This window comes from Bombus affinis, chromosome 6 (genome assembly GCF_024516045.1).
Source record: "Bombus affinis isolate iyBomAffi1 chromosome 6, iyBomAffi1.2, whole genome shotgun sequence".
Classification (NCBI taxonomy): domain Eukaryota; kingdom Metazoa; phylum Arthropoda; class Insecta; order Hymenoptera; family Apidae; genus Bombus; species Bombus affinis.
Window position 1 is genome coordinate 13,696,246 of NC_066349.1, and position 18,017 is coordinate 13,714,262.

Below are 18,017 nucleotides of genomic sequence, written 5' to 3' on the forward strand. Positions count from 1 at the left end.
TGCGAAACTCACGAAACGAGTATACATACACACAAACGCTAGGACCCAGCATCGATACCATCGATTCGCTATCGCTCTGAAACCTCCGGATTCCTTGCAGGTCCCCGGTAGCCGGGAAAACCGGTGGAGCAGAAACACGAAGAGGAAAGGAGACGAGAGAAACGATCAGAGAAAAAAAGAAGAAAAAAAGGAGAAAAAGGAGGAAGCATGAAAATGTCTGGTGCAATTTCGTCGCGGTGGCGGGTTCACTAAAACGGATTTAGCCGGCGGCCGCAAGATGGCGACGCATTGCCCGGCGCCGGGCGTCGTGCCGGTGGCAGTCGCAAGGACGACGCCGTCGCCGCCACGTGGGGAGCGAATTTGAATCAGCCGCCACCGGTTGGTAGCTTCGTCGTCGACTTAAAGCCACGCAGAACAGCGTGGAGCTCGCTGGGCCTCTTGGAACCGTGACCCATACACCTTGACGACCGATCGTCGTTTCAACCCCCATCGCACGACCATCGAGTTCTCTCTTCTCAACATTTGATTCGCGAACCAAGAAAGAAGGGTTAGTAGGTTTAAATTAACTATGACGAAGAATTGTTGCACTTAAGGCTAAAGCTATTATTGGTGATCTGTTGAGACAGGAGCGGAAACAGTTGGAAAAAGAGGAGCGAGAGTGTGTATGTAGCAATAGGAGAGGCAGAGAGAGCAGAAGAGAGACTAGATCAGCGTGACGACGTCTAGTACGACGTTGTGCCGGCAGCCGCGGAGTAGGAGGAGGTTAGGAGGGAGAAAAATCGAGAAGGAAGCGGCAAGTGTCACGAAGGGACTGTTGTCAGTGAGTGGTGGACCGTGGAGTCGATTGGGCTGTCAGCGGTTGCGACATAGCGAGTGGTAGAACACGATTGGTACCTACGAGGATCTTGTTCTTACAGATTGTTAGTGAAAGCGAGGAAAATCGTTCGATACGACAGCGTGCGGTAACTATAGTGATCAGAGGGAGATCCTTGGTGCCGATCCGACCCGGAAGTACGTTGACCTTGCTCTTCGGCCCGACCTTGGAAATTGGCGCCACCGTCGGTCCCTTACAGTTGCTGCTATCGAGCTGAAATCGAGTGTACTCCGACCGCGTTACATTGAACTTCAACTTCTGCTTTCTTCGATCGAACGATTTGATTGGTACTAGAGAGAGAGAGAGAGAGAGCGAGAGAGAGAGAGAGAGAGAGAGAAAGTTTAGACGATTCAGTGTCGCGGAGTGAACTTTTAAGAGTGGTAGCAGAGTCACCTTCAAGCGGTCGGAAGTTTAGCGGGTGAAATAGAAGACGGACAGAAACGGTTTCGGGGGAGAGATTCATCAAGGGCAAGATTAACCACCTGTCAAGTCAGATGGAATGACTCAACATGCGGCCTAGGTGAGTGTTTACGTGTTATTAGCAGATTGCGGATGTTCATCTAAATTTGTCCTTTTATAGTTTAGTGAAATCTAAATAGGGATTTGCTGTAATGGTGAGTTGATATAATTTTTGATATTTTGTATATTTTTGGATAGTATGTGCATTCTATATATTCTGCACAATTAATTCTTTCATAAATCCATAAACATCCGCGATCTATTTATTGCTCTATAAATATAATTAATTAATGTAGTTTAACACAATAGAGCATGTTCTGTATTCTTATTTTTTTCAATTTTGAGGGAATGTTGCTAAACACATCACAGACAATTTAAAAGGATTTACAAGGATTTATAGACTTGCAATTCTGCCTTCTGGAAATCTTCACATTTGCTCACAGTAAATAAATAGAAAATAAAAATAAGCAGGAAATAAGAAATAAATAGGTATAAAAAATAAATAGGAAATACGATTCCATTCTAAAGATATGATCATTGTAACGAATCAAAGAGACGGATTAGGGGTTTGAACGAGAACGAACGAGCCACAGGTAGGATTTGCTAGAAAGAAGGATAGGAATGCCACTTGGCTGATTTCGCGGTTTCTCACTTCCACAAGTTTTCAACCCTCGTAAACGCGAGGACGCTTGTCGTCGCAGAGTGGTTTCTGCCTGTACAGTCGTTACAACTCGAGAAACCGTGAACGTAGGGTAGTTTCCCGTGGTGCAGTCGTAACAACCGAAGGAATCATGGGACGTGGAACACGATGGTAACGAGGTCTTGGCCGGTGATAAATCGACAGTCGTTCGTTCGTTGGAAAATCGGGTTCACAGACGTAATTCGGCCTTTATTTACGCGCCGCCATGAATGGAACGAAGGAAAGGCTTTCTTCGTTCTGGTCGTTGACCTCGAAATCGCTTTACGTTCTACCGGTTGTGTTTGCTCTTGCTGTCGCGTGTCATTGATTGCGTTGTCGCTTCGTAATTCTCGAGTCGTGTCGTCTTGCGGATGTTTGGAACACTGTACGCTCGAAACTATTCTTTTACTCGTTTTTGCTCGATGAACGGGAGTTGATCGATGTTTATGTGACTGGATTCACGTGTACGCGGCTGTTACCGCTGTACAATTTATAATTCCTACGAGCGTTCGCGTTTAAATTGTGAGAAGGCAGAGTAAGGTTGTTTCGAGTACGGTTTGGAGGAATAAATTAATATCGTGGTGATCGATAAGTCAAGAAAATTGAGAAATACGTTTACGATTAAGAATTTGGTTGAATGTTGGTAGAATTTTAAGTAATATTTGCATCGAGGTATAATTAAGGTACGCGAGTAATATTTATATAAATAGCATGATAAATATTCATTGTACTATAAATAAGCAAATTTAAAACATCGTGAATTTTTCTCTCTAACTAGTAATATGAAAATGATATGTTCATGGCACATTGAAATTTTATTCATAACGAAATCTAAATATTTAAATAACAAATTTGAAGATCCAATAATAATGATTCCGCTCTTCGTCTCTCGATTAATAATTAAAATACGTATTTAAAATGTTTAGATGTCGGATTTAGTTTTATGTGAATTTGATCTTCTGCAGGAAAGCTAACACGTATTTCATTTCCTTCGTTTGAATTCACGAACGTATTACAAGTATAGAAATGAAGAAATATTCTTCTATTTTTCTTTTGTCGACTATGCCAGGTATTACATATTCAGTCGCACTTCTGGATAACCGGATCTGCTTCTGGAACACCCATTCTTCGTCTAAAATCTCTATACGTTCACGTATCGTCCCAACGGAAATTCAGTCGTCTATAATAATCGGGCTGGTACGTTTCCAGGAACGAGCCAGTCTCGATCCCATCAAGTACCTGCGCTTTGCGTTTCCTTAAGTCCTTTATATTCATTTAACAGTCATTTAAGCGCAGTCACACGCGAGTGCGCGATTTGTAAAAGAGGAAAGATATTTCCTTAAAGAACCATTAAATTTTCCACGCGTCTATTTTATTATATTTGAAGTAAAATTGGAAAAGAAACATTTGGTTTCCATTTTACGTTTCTTTTCGATAATTTCTTAGCCATGCATCTCGTATATATAATTTTAATTTATTTATAGGTATTCGTAAATATTATGAAATTAATAAAAGAAAGAACTGTTATCACAATGCCATAAGGATCGATTTACAAAATATTTGCATTAAGTAGCGATGCATATCTTCTTTAATATCTAGACACAGAAATCAAAGTTTATTCATATGTATTTCCATATATGAATATTGAATTCGATTGATTTCTCCTATTCGGAATATTTTCACCAGGGAAGATTGCCGTAGGAAAGTTATTCTGCGAAATGGTATGAAGAGAATAATTAATCATATAACGTGTATGAATAATTTATAGTATCATAATTTATTTAGAAGTTGAGCCTTAATCCGATAGGTTTCTGTGAATGGATCAATGGATAAAATAAAAGTGAATCAAAGGCGCATTTTTATTCTGAGACCATGATATTTGTGTACTCCATTCGTGACATTTATTTAGTATTCTTCGTCTTCTTAAAAGAGATCTCTTATTAATAGGAACGTGAAAAAATAGTATTTAGTAGTGTTCGATGCATTATTTATTCGTATCGGTTTAAATCTGGCTGACCTCGTTGTAAAATATATCACGTAGAAGATATAGATTACGATAAAAGTTCATCGAAATGTTGCATTATTCCAGCAATTGTTCAGTAGTGTAGTATGAATTCTTTGAATTATCTCAGTCACATTTTGAAACTATGTACTTTATCGCAGGCTATAGTATAACATGATATGATAAGCAGTTTGTACTCGGTGTTGTACAGTTTTATAAAAGACGCTTCGTAAAATATATTCAAAGATACTATGAGTAGGTGGTTGTAATTTTTGCGAACAATTAGTATATTTACAGAAATTGAAATCATTTTGTAACGTAGTAGGTAATTTCAATGCTTCGAACATGACAAAATATATGCAGAGATACAATGATATATAAAATCTCGAAAGCAAGATATATTTCACAACATCCAGAAAATACGAGATGTTTTCATCGAAGAATCGAGGAAATACGAATTTCTTAATGTAATCTTTTCAAGTAGAATACTGTTGACGATTTATCGCTGGTATCCTCGTCGTTGCTACAAAATTGATCACTGAATTATAAGGAAGGGAACTCATACTGACTCATACAACTTCTCTTAAATGGGCTTACACAAACCTTCACTCTACGAACTTTCTCATTAAACATTTCAAATGGAAGAGAACACGATCGATGTATCGAAGCCTGCCGAATTCTCTACTCAGACACTACGAAGAACACGATCATGCATCAGGAATCGTACGAGCGGTTGGATTTGCATTATGCGGTGTCACGAGCATATCGCGATGCGTTCACGCGTATATCTTGCCAACAAAAAGTATTATAAAGAGAGAGAGAGAGAGAAAGAAAAGAAGGAGGTGCAATAAACGAAAAATAACGCGTCAAGCCTTGGTTCGTAGGTGCATTACGCGATACGGTATTAATCCCGCTGGCCGAAGAGGGTCGAGGTGGCATTCGCACTTGCCGTGTTTTTCGGTTCGACGACATAACTCACTGTCGTTGCTCTTTTTGGAATTCTCTCTCTGGCCACCCTACTAGCGCATCGAATGCAAACGAGAAAGAGAGGCAGAAGGAAGAGACAGAAGAATAGAAGGTGAAACAGAGGCAAGTGGGAAAAGTGAGATGGAAAAAGGGTGAATATAACGAAGAGAGAGATGAAATTGCGAGGGGATGAGAGAGGGGTGAAACACACGTGGCACGTGATGGCCGCGTGTTAATCCACGCGGAGTGTATTTACGAGTGCGTTCGCATTCGGCGCACGTGTGCCGCGGCAGCTTTAACTGGGAGCTCGTAAGCGCGACGCGGACTACCGTGTTGCGCGTTGTTCTACATCCAGTCGTAGATAAAATCTACGAACGTGTCGCGACCACTGTTCTTTCTTGCGCGCCAGCAAATGGCTGATTCATTTTCAGCCCCCGCGGAGGATTCCTCTCTCGTCGTGAATTCGTAGGATCGTTCCCATCGTTTGTCCCGGACCCGGTGCGCTCTCGCTTTCCCAGAATAGAAACGACTATTTTTTAATGCTTTTTTTGCGCGCAGATTATCGCGAATTTGTGTTCCAATTGTAAAGGATCAGCTACAGGATCGCGATTGTAACGATCCTTGTTGGAAGGAATTTAGGGGAGAGTTTAAGGGTAGCATTTTAAACTTTTATCTTTTTCCTATAAATTTCTGAATATTTTTCATTTCGCGTTTGCAGGTTAGACTCTTCTAAGGCACAGTAATTTTGGGATAATTCTTTTCCTACGTTTTTAATATCTTTCTTGCCATCAAATGAAAATACGAATTTGACGCGTGGAGGAGTTTGAGAAACTTTGACAGTTTCGTTTAAACATACTCAATATCGTGTATTATTCGTTACTAACAATTTTATGAATTTATCATTACCGAACATTGAATACTTTTGTCCGAGAGGAGACATATCTTCTGTCATAATCAATCACGATGACGAAATATAATACTTGGTTTTGATTTATCGGTAACAAGTTCGTATACACGTACCAACGATCATATTTGATTTCCTGCTATGCTAAATTTATTCAGCTTATTTTCTTCTTCTGAAAGCAAGTCATTATCCCAGTTCTTAATACGTATCAATAAAATTATCACATAACTTCGATCTAATTTGCCAAAGAACCACTTCATTGGATATTTCAATTCCTTGCACGAAAGATCGAATGATACAGGGGAAAAGTCAGAGTTGTTAAGTTAGTCATTGGAAAGGCGAATTCGAAAAAGCGTTCGTTTCCCTCGTATTCGCGGCAGCAATTACAGTTCGAAAGAACGGTTCTGTCGGTGTAATTCACTGTAAAATTGATAAAGAGAACGGCGTATTCGCGCTGCTGCTGGCAAAGGTTTCTGAAAGGGAAAGAATAATTTATTTCCATACGACGAGTCGCGAGGAACTTTTGTAGCGTTTTCTCGAGCGAAAACTATTCGAAAGTTCAGCCGGTGTCGTCTGCTCCCATAATGTACCGGCCAAGGTTTCTAGAAAATTGAAAATACCGACTTATTCATGGCTCTGTCTATTTTGCGCAACGGGTTAAGGGCGGAGAGAGTTTTGAAAACGATTCGGTGAACGTTACCATTCCCGATACACGCGCGCCTCTGCATATCGAATATTAAATTCGAAAATGAAAACAGACAAATTCTGGATTCATCGAGATCCGCCGATGGATGGGCTAATATTAGATGTAGCGGGTAAACGCGATAATGGCTTTGTTCGTCAGTTAACGCTATTCCAAACAGTCACGTGTGTTGAGCCCTAGAATGATGTTCCACCTTAACTGTTCTGATTTTTACGTAACTTTATTCACGGTGCGTTTAAATTTTTGATCTCTCCGCCTGTACGCGAAATCTTACCTGGGAGATTCACAAAGTGAAACATAAATCCTTGCGATTGTTGAACTCAAATGATTAATATCCTTTAACAGTATACAGTCGGTAACATTTAGCAATATATAGCGCAATAACTAAGCTGTCGATTGATATCTCGTTTGCTGAAAAAGAGCAATTCGTTATAACGTAAATGGAGATTTAAACAAATCATCGAATTCAATAATTGAGATAATACGAACGTTTCTCTGACTAACTGTATGTTTTCAAGCAAACTACTATATCATTAGGCAAATTACATTCATCTATACTGAAATCTATCATCAAGAAGAAACTCGCCGTGAAATTCTATGTTACAACAATCGACCGTTCTATTCTAATCTTTGATCGAATAGCATCCACCTCGTATTTTCACAATAACTCGTTAACATGAAAGATACACTGCAGCACTCAGCATGCAATTAAACGCACCCTGACGCAACTGAAATTGCAACACGCAGAAATATCATCGAGCCTGTCCGCTTCTGTTAGAGAAAACGTTCGATCGTCGTATTCAAACTTACCATTCGCTCTTTACCTCGTCGTTGGTCGTTTCACGACCATCGCGTATTTCAAACGTTCGTTCATTCTCGCTGGAAGATTGCGCGGCGAAATCCTTTCCTCGTCCGCGAACGTTCGTTTGTTCGATTCGATTCGCGTGAAGAGGAGAGGGAATTACTCGTAACGCGTTTCACTGGCGGGAAGAAGAACGAAAGGGCGGCGAATAAACGTCAGATTCAGAAACGGCGAATAAATGTGACGCGGAGGTGGGACACGAACGAGCAAGGACGTCTCCTTCGCTTTGACAAACGAAATTTCAACGCGAGCGCAGACCCGTTAGTAGAATTTTACGATTGGATTCGGAAGAATTTCATGAATAATGAATGCTACGGGCGTGCGGGCGTGGCGACTATGAATGAAATTAATGGAGGAATTAAAGAAAGTGAATGCATAATAGGCGGATAGAACTTGGATCGAAAAATTCGTAAGACGCGATGACGGATTGGTTATTTGAAAGTTTGGGACATTAATTGCTGACTTAAACGTTTGACAATGTACCATCGTGAATCATACGTAACACAATTATTAATATTTATCGTTTATGGAAAGTTAGATATATGTATTTTTTGTATCTGATACGAGAAATACAAAATTCTTAAAAATTAACTGTATTCTAAATTCTTCGTTATTGTGTTATATTTTCAAAGAGTTGACCTGCTAATCAAGTCGTTCCGTAATTAGAGACTTCTATGATAGGATATATGAGACGTTCATAAGATATATCGAGCAATTCCATACATTGAAAAGTGTTAAAACGTTTTTTAAAATCTATTTTAGAATTTATTAGTATTTATGTCATCTTCTTGCGATGAACTATGGAAGTAAATCATTTGTTTCTTGAGAATCGAAAAGCGACCGTATACTTACGCAATGAAATTAGGAAATTGATAAAACCTGGAATTGATCAGTTCGGCATTAATACACATTGTACATTACTTAGTATTTCTCGATATTGTTTTGTAATTCGTCGTTGAATGCTTAGAAACTATTCGGATAGAAATTACTCGGTTTAATTAGTCGTGTGTAAGAACACAATTTTTCTTCACGAGGCTAATTGATCGCCGAGGAAGTTGAGACTACAGCAAAAATACGCGATTGTTCGTGCTTGTATTAAGTAATTTCTTGAGTTTCGCTGGAGGAAATATAAGTTGACACTGGCGCTGTAAATTGTGGAAAATAGACGGGCGTGTATATCTGCGTTCCGCGTTGAATTGCCTTTTTCTAGCGTCCAATCGCTTCCATGCCACTCTAACAACATTTTTCTCGCGAATACATTTCGAAGGCGTACGAAAGTTAACTCTCCAATTTACGGCCTTTCAGGGGATAGCTGGAAATAGTGCAGATTTTAACCGCGGCTCCAAATGAGTCGGATTTATCACAGACGACGTGTAATCCTTATTCGTGATACGCTTCCTGTTCTCGATGAATTTCTAATGATTCAATGTTACTTTAAAAGCTAATGGTTAAAAAGCAATCGTAAAGTAATTGCTATTGATTTATGGAGAAATTATTCAAATGAGATAGTGTAATATAATGTAGGTAAGTAATATATGTTAAAAATTGTCTTTTTTCGTAGGTACATTTATTTTCCACGACATATTTACGTTTAGTTTATAAATGTATGCTGTGTTCTTTGATGTTAGTTTATTGTCTTTTATCTTTGCCAATCGATAATATTGAATATCGTTAATGTTTCATATTTGGAAATGTAGAAACTTTACAATTACATATATTTTTAGCTTGGAAAAGATTACACGCGTTATTTAATCATTAAATGGTTGTTCTCTAATTTCTAAAATCTACAATTTTGTTTTTTCTCTTTACGAAGTCTTTATATCTACGCGATCAATTAAGGAGGATAGACGCCGCTTTTCCAATATTCATCGGTAGGACGCACTTTCAGATCTGCCTACGCGAATTTCCAATTACTCTGCCCTGCAAATTCCTCAGTCTTCATGTTAAAATTGAACCTATCTGGCATCCTCCTGTCGAAATTAAAACTTTTATTCCAATTAAATTCCGGACATTACCCTTTTACCTTAGATATCGAATTAGATTAAAATGAATCACTGATTTATTAATATTCTATTATAATGTCAACGTATATTTGTATATTATTAAGATAGTAAATTATCCAAAAAATGGAGTAATAAGAAACACAGTAAAAATATTTGTAAAATTTCTTCTGAACGTTATCGGGAAATTAATTTTATTTTCATCGATATATTTAATATCTAATTATACTAAATTACGTTCAAGCCGTAATGCTTAGGTAATTGAATCAAACAAGAGCTTATGCTAACGTATTAAAGGAAAGTTTGAACCGACGTACTGATGAAACCTAATCTATGGGATTTTCAATAATCAAAGATAGAAATAGCTTCAGAATTAAACCCATAATTTTACTATCATTTAGGAAAATGTTGTGTTGTTCGATTATGTTCCAATGAAGACAATCATTTACGTATGATTTTGATTCAAACAACAGTATGAATTAATTTCTAAATTATTGAATATAACGATTAAATAAATACTAATAAGAAAAAATAAAATAAAATAAATTATTTATATGTTTAGAAAGCAACCTATTTCAACTCATCGTACGAATTCAATGACTTTCCCTTTTGTTTCTTTTATTTATCATATTTTCTTCGTTGCGAAGCATATCGTGATAATACCATACATAATTCCACGTTATAGTTTCAATTTCACCAGAGGTTCAAGGTACCAGGAAGTTAAAGGTGTGCTAGATCTCATGTTTAGAAGTTTTACTGCCATATAAAAGGAGAATTCAGTGTCCACAAATATGGTGCACGAAAGTTTTAACCTAGTTTCTAGTGGACAACTTTCTGTCAAGAATACTATCTTCATCGTTTCATATTTATGATCCACCATTTAATGGCTATAAGTTTTTCGTCATTTCCTTCGACGCTATAAATTTAGTCGGTTACTCTGATCATCATCTTTTTTACACTTTTATCGTATTTCATTCCTAAAAAAAGAATCGGCGACTAACATAATTAAGACAAAAATATATTAATAATAGTAACCGAAATTCTTGATAAACAGTATTCTAATATATTTATGATACTACTTTTAATTCTTCGATTCTGTCATTACTTTTTTGTGAACATCTACTTCGAAGTGTATAAATACGTATAATCAATCATCTTTCCATTTACTACTTTTTAATAAGTTTCAAGAATAAAACAAAATATCCCCTTTTTCATCCAACCAGAATAATCGTGCCTTTCCTAAAATTGAATCGCGATCGTCGTTAATCCATCGATAGGTGCGATTTTATCCTATCTTATAAATCTCAATGATACAAACGAACAAAATAAAAGTAACTCTTAGTTGTCCGCTCGGAGAAACGTGCAACTGCCTCGCATGCCATGATAAATTAAGTTCAAAGCATGCAATCGTGGAATACGATGTAGTTCGCGTCGCAATAATGCACAAGCATGCCGGTGTGGCCACAAATGAAACTGCTAACGCGGCATTTATTTCGAATTGTACGGGCGAGGTGAACCGGTGATTAACATCAAGTTTCTTTTTATCTCATGGAATTGCCATCTGTTTTACCATGCAGTAAACATTTTTCGTATCGAAGGATATTAATTTATTAAGAACAAAAGTCGCGTTGAATTTTGTTTAGATTGCATGTATCAACGTTTTTATATTTCGTAAATAAATATTCTCGCAATTTTTATCACGGCATTCCGCATGGTGTTCCTCTGGTGGGTAAAACGATAATGCATTGTAACGGCTCAATTAATATGGAATTTAATTAAAACTCCGTTAAAATGGAAATGACTGTGAGAAGGAACGGCTGTTTCGTTTAATATGTAATATTAGTTGTGGCGTTGAACAAATAGAAATGCTTTCTCCGGTATGCCATCTTTAATTTAATGAATATAGTCATGAGTATCAATCTAATAGTAAATACAAAGAAAAATATACTTTTATAAATCAATGTGTCTGCTCTTATTAATTGGAAATGCAATAATTTTAGTGAGTCTCATCTTGAGATCTTTGTGTAGTTTATTATACTATATCTACTTTGTAGTTTATATACATATAAACTATACCTACTTTTCTCTATAGTTTATCGATATTTTATTAAATTTAAGTGACAACTAATATATTTTTAGATCGTTCATTTCCACATAGAAAAATCTTCTTCTAGTTGATTTCATGGATCTCGTAAAATTTTAAAGTGGTTAAAGAAAGTAATTACCATGAGATTCAAGTACTTTGGCATATTAGGATTTTCCTTCCATTTTCTTGTTACCTTGCTGAGTTCCATTTTCTTTTATAGCATTATAATAAGACTGTATACCCATCTAATAAGAAAATATCGTTTCACGACATTCTAGTTACAGTTCAGCCAGTGTTACAGCAACTTCTGGTCTTTAAGTAGATATTTCATATTGTCATACATCTTTTATTACATTGATACAACGATTAAAAAATATATTAAGTTGAATTTATTCATCGATTTCTAGAGATAGATTCAGCTTACTGAAAAAGACAAACATCAAAGGAATATGTATCCGGAAAGTAATAAAGAAGTCGATTGCAGTAAGAAGTTACTGGTATCTTGGGCAATTTGCATTATTTGTTAAAATGAGACAGTAGAAGCCGTAAGACACGAATATAAATTGCATTCTTGCTACGCATAGTCATAAAATGATACGATTCTTGAAACTTTACGAGTTGAATTTATTTCGTCTTCGGTAGTGGACACTCTTGCTTGCTTAAAAATTACAAAATAATACTTCTCTGTTTTTATATAAAAAGTATAGAACCTGCTTCTGAGCTGTAACTGATATAATAATATTAGGACACGGATTTTACGAAGTGTAATAAATTAAAGCAATCGAATCTAATGGTATGGTTTAGTTTTTGCTGTTTCTTGAAAATCTTTACGAATATCTAGGTTACTTAAAATGAGAAACAGATATAATAAAATAAGGAAATTTCACATAAAGAAAAAATTTTAATTTTGTCTTTACATTTTGTCTTCATTAAGTTTGTGGATAAATCGTACGCAAAGATAAAGTTCTTTTTATACAAATAAATATGAACAATGTAAGAGAATCAAATATAGAAGGATTCTTTAAAAATTCAGATTAAAAATTCTCCAATTAAATATGAACTACCTTTACTTTCCTATTGATGTAAAGGACTTGATGTAAAGCAAAGGGCTTAACGAAGAACCATGTGAAATGAAACTTTCATTTTACTAAAATTTCACGTTCGGTGTGTAATTTTCATTCAAGGAATGTGAATGAATAATTTTATATCAAATGCTTCTGCAGTAATTACGCGAGAACTATTCCAATTCAAAAACTATTTCACCCCTTAAACGTTCTACCAATTCTATAAAAAAGATCTTTCGATATTTATAAAACCCTCCCAAAACTCATTTTAGTTAAAACTAAAAAAGAAAGACAGAGAGAGAGAGAGAGAGAGAGAGAGAGAGAGAGAGAGAAAATAGATGTCTTTGTGTTCACGAAAATAATAATTACACTAAAAATAGAATCCAAGCGGAAAAATGTTCCATCCGCAAAATATTACGAGTATTGTACTTTGAATATTTTACATATTTTTATATACATATATGCATTCTATGCATATTTGGATCTTTAAATTTCTCACAAGTGCATCCGCAGTCTGATGATATACCTTGATGTCTATTTTTCTATTTGTTCATCCCATTCTTCCAAAAAACAAGAAAAGGGACTGCCATTGCGTAATTCCTCGTAAATCCTGAATGGCATTTCCCAAGTGTGCACCGTGGCTAATCTTAGGATGTAATACTGGCGTAACCGGGCAGGTTGTCTGACACGGTCCGATCTAAAGAAAGAAAAACGAGATGAAAATTCTCGGGCGGAATAGTTGGCAGTTTTCCCTTGAACGTTGTAGGACGTTGTCGTTTGGGGTTTCAAGCCGGAGCAACAAGCTCCGATCGATGAACTCTGTCGATGTTCCTTTTCCTTTTTATGTGTGAATTACACCATGTGCTCCTGGACAGGGTTAATGAGTGGAGATGCATGAAAAGACACGCGCGTGTAAACCAACGGCGATTAAAAGCGTCTGTGTCGCGTGTCTCGCGAAGACTTATACTGAAATGTTCAGCCCACGTTTAAATGCCGAGTTATTTTAATCTTTGTTTCGTGTGGACTTAACAACTTAATAGAACGGAGATAATTTACCGAAGAATCGAACCTTTTGTAACATCGTGCAAAGAGGAAAATACCAGGAGATATACGAAAATATTCGGATATCTATTTACCTTCAAAGAAATGGGGTTTAATTATAACATTAGAGATGAAAGATTCTACAACGAAGTATAAAATAGTATAAAATACTAGCATAAAACACGATAAAATGGATTTTTAAGAAACGCTTGGATAATCTATGTATGTGTGAAAATGACAGCGAGGAGATAGTTGGCACAGTTGAAAAATTAATCGATTCCGTTAAACGATGCAATGCGGTAGAAGTATTTTTACGTTTTATGCATCGGGTTTCTTTGCTTATAAAAACATAACGTGTTCTCTATGGAATCTTGTATAAACGCTTATCACTGACTGAAAGCTAGTTTAGGAAAGTTACTTTAACAAGTTAAATAGATGATAGTTGCGCTATTTGAATTGAGCAACTTAACGTTGTCAGCTGAAGTTTGACCAGGTATGCATATTTCCTATCAGTCATGGAAGATTAAGTTACCGTAAGTTACTGCACGTCTTGCTATAATTGCATTCTCTATACCATGGAACTTCCAACAGATTTATTTTGAAAGAAATTAGCTAAAGGCTCTATCTCTAGCTAAAGCTACATCTCTTTTATATATTCTGTTATATATTACCATTTCCTTGAAACATTAAAAATTTTGTGCTTTAAAGATAAGATTGTCAAAGTGTAGAAGACACATTAAGTATTCCTTTTAAAATTTAACATCGATATAGAAGAAACTTTGTATCCGTTTTTCCAATATATTTATGCAAAACTTAATGAAAAATTTAATTATACATCGAAGTTTTGAGAACAAGAATTGAAAAACACCTCTTATGTTGGAGATTATGAATAATCTCTTCTCCGTATTATTTTTTAAAAATATAGTATTTATATTATTCTTCATCATAAGTACAATATTTTCTATATCACCTTCTATAAGTAAATTAACTGCAGCACGTATTTTGTTTATCGTATACCTATGTATTATTATTATAAAATACATAAAGAACTCCTGTTCACCTATTGTCTACAATTTCCTCCTTTAATTTCGATATAATTCTCTTTCGAATAAAATCATAGATGACTCGCACAATTTCACCTAACAGCTATATACACAAAATTTGGAACAGACCTACAAAATCGAGTTGCACAACCATTTGTAATTACTCCTCATCAAACTATCCTTTCCTAAGCTCAGTCCCCTTTGTTCGTAATAGCTTTGGAATTAAACAGACATAAAGCGTTTTGTCCGTAGCATAAAGCTATTGCGCACGAAGTGAAGAGGGCTGAGATTTTAAGTCAAATAAATTCCCGTTTATTTAGCGACTATAAACGGCGCATCGCATATTCCTTTTGAAGCATTATCGCGATGTATTTTCGCCTAACGCGATTTTATGATTTATATCGCGTTAGTCGACACGGTTGAACGTTCTTTACGAGCGGATCTGCACGTTGCTCATCGCTTCGTTCGTTCGTCAATACGGACACGAACCATTTCTGTCGTGAATCTTTACGAGCGACGTTCAGGCAAGCGTCAGGATCATCTTGACCGCGTATCGCCAGAGGCACGTGGTCCTAAACGTCGGTTTATAGATAGCGACGTGCCAGAGATGGCTTAAGGGACTGGAGGACGTTGTTCAGCCACGACCATGGTTGAATTATCGCCTCTTACGAGACCGAGATTAAAGTTCCGCTTCCTAACGCTGAATTCAACGAAATTGCGATTTTCCTTTGTCCACGTAATGCTTTGAACACATTTCGTTTTATGTTAAATTTTTAGGGTTTGGCCGGCAACAGGGTCTTAATGAGAATTTTTAAGGCTCGATTAAAGTTTGAGATTGAATTAGACCCTTTAGGTTTTGCTCAGGAATTGCGATTGAATGAGAATTATTACATTTTGGTCGAGATTAAATATCGACTGAGAAGTTTTAGATTGCGAGTAACGATTGGATAGGAAAGACGTAGTTTTGTTGCTATAGCTCCTTGGATAGAGGTTGGTTTTTATCGTAATCGAAAGTAAAATATAATTTCTGTGTGATAACGAGCTTAAGTTCCTGTATTAATACAGAAAAACACAAACATTCATTTTTATACAAAAGTTTCATGTCACGGGCAAAATGTCTTTTAAGTAAAATATTACGTGAATGTGTCTTTTGTGTTTCCCACTTGCGTCTATGTTTTTCTTGCATTTTACAATCAAAATAGAAAATATTGTAATTTTCATTTTTACTAACTCTCAGTTCGAATCTGTAGCTGTCAGTTTTGTAGATGATTCGCAATTCAAATGGGGAATCGTAGTTTCGTGAAGCGCCGAATGGTTTTATCGGACACCTGCAGCTCTGTCGACTCTAATTATAATAAATTCGTTCTGTATAGACAGTTGATCTATCCGATAGTAATATCATCACCATAAAGCAGCGTTATCGGTTTGTTGACTCTATAACGTCGGTATTGCTTGTACGATATTACAGCGGTAGACAGGTTGTAGGTACATCGATTACATTTCTATGTACTACATGAAGTGGAAGATTAAGTCGTAAGAATGCAATAAAAGGGAAGAGACAAGATACTGCTAATAATTTTGAATTTATGAGCTATAAGCTATTCAATTTTGTTGCTTCGTCTCTTTGATAGATTAAAAGGTATCTTGTGAGAGTTATTCTTCCTAAATTTTCCACCTTCGTATTTACATTGTAATAATAATCTAAATTTTCGTAGTCCTCCACTCTTATTCAAAGAAATACTTGTTTACTATAAATATTTTTTGAAACTTTATGACATTGTAAAATCTAGATGGAGGAAGAAATGGCGACAAGAATATTATTAAACAAATACTTGGAATTCTATTTTACAACCACACTGTTAAAAAACAGATTTCGATAAATTGAGTGAGAAAAAATTGCAAATGAAATCGTACGTTAACACATTAAATTCTCTTCTTAATCTAACTATTACAAAGTGAAAAAAAATCAATTTCACAATCTCTGTAGTATACATACATCCAAGAAGCTCTTCTTTTGTCGCCTTACTACTTCATATGTTTCTCACGCATGTGTCAAACATTCCAGGAAGGCTCGTAAACATATCGAAAGTCTGCGCGAATTCTTGGACCGTGTTGGAAGCCAAAAATAAAAATGTTTTCATTAAGTGTACAAATCTCTTCTTCGGTTTCCCTTTGCCACTATAACCACGAGAGATTTGTGATCTTACTTTCGGTTTTCGGGACAGGAATAAATTAACTTCTTTATTTTTCGCCATTCGTCATCTAGTCATGGCTCCTCGAGATTCGCCGGACCATGTGTCATCGATCGCAAAAGCTCGATGAAATACAAACCAGCATCGTTCCCTTCCGCGTACGCGCAATGATATACGACGCTGTTAATTAAAGCGTCGAGGGAAATTCGACGGAGTACAAGGCGAAGTTAATGGGGAGAACGTCGAAAAAAATATACGAGCATTCTGTAGATAGCACAGTATCTCTAGAGTGTTATGATTCGGATAAATTTTCGCGGTATTACTTTATAATGACTATGCGAGAAGATGCGTTGGATTTCTTCTCTCAAGGGTGCTTGATTTCTTGCTTTACATAGGTGATAAGAAATAAGATAAGATTGTTCTTATCAATGGAAGGTCGTGTTAGACATTGCAATAGCTCACGAAAGTATTCGAATACTTACAAAAGCTTTCTATGAATATATTATTTGTATTGTACGAATCGTCTTGAGAAATTTTATTGGCACTACGATGACGATTGTTAATGATATTGGTAATTGTTACAACAAAATTGCAGATGTATATGTATTTAATGCTGGTACATATACATTTCGCAGAAATTACTAATTTGCGAAGAATATTACTTTTAAATTTCAAAAAATAAAAAGAGTCGTATAGAGAGGTATCAAAAATTTGATCTTAACCTGTTAAAGATATTAAAGTATTTATAATAGCGCGATAAAGAAGACCTCGAGAGAAGGCAGTAATTAACCGCATAATTTCCTGAAACATCTGAATGAGAGCCAAACGACGTTTCCTTCCTGTGAGATCAGATTGTAAATGTGAAATTGGTTATCCGGCGTTGTCACTCCAAAGAATGGAAGGTACGGATCCTTTGTTTGCCGAAGTTTCCCCAGAATTTTGTCGGCTCTTCAACCGTCTCTGGTGCATCGGTTCATTAACGAGCACCACTTGGGCGTCGTCGTTGTCGTCGACGACGTCGCCACTCGAGTTCCACGCTTAATTATTCCACCCGCTACACGTGTCTCTGGATCTCATTGAGGCTTTCCCCGTTCTTTTAATTCCGCTTTATATCGTTCCTTGGGCCACTAGGTTAATGGAGT

The 18,017-nt window shown here is 36.4% G+C and overlaps 1 protein-coding gene across 6 annotated transcripts in view; it reads left to right on the forward strand.

The window, feature by feature from the left end:
- Positions 1 to 298: 298 nt before the first annotated feature.
- The window catches only part of LOC126917452 (collagen alpha-1(XVIII) chain), a 343,182-nt gene continuing 325,463 nt past the window's right edge, over positions 299 to 18,017 (forward strand). For 3 of the 6 annotated variants that reach the window (XM_050724316.1, XM_050724318.1, XM_050724319.1), the window contains exons 1-2: positions 299 to 547; positions 627 to 1,394. In XM_050724316.1, coding sequence (XP_050580273.1) covers positions 1,384 to 1,394 — 11 coding nt within the window. In that variant the 5' untranslated portion in view covers positions 299 to 547; positions 627 to 1,383. The remainder of the gene's footprint in view (positions 548 to 626; positions 1,395 to 18,017) is intronic. The other 3 variants (XM_050724320.1, XM_050724317.1, XM_050724321.1) reach the window with 1 other exon arrangement.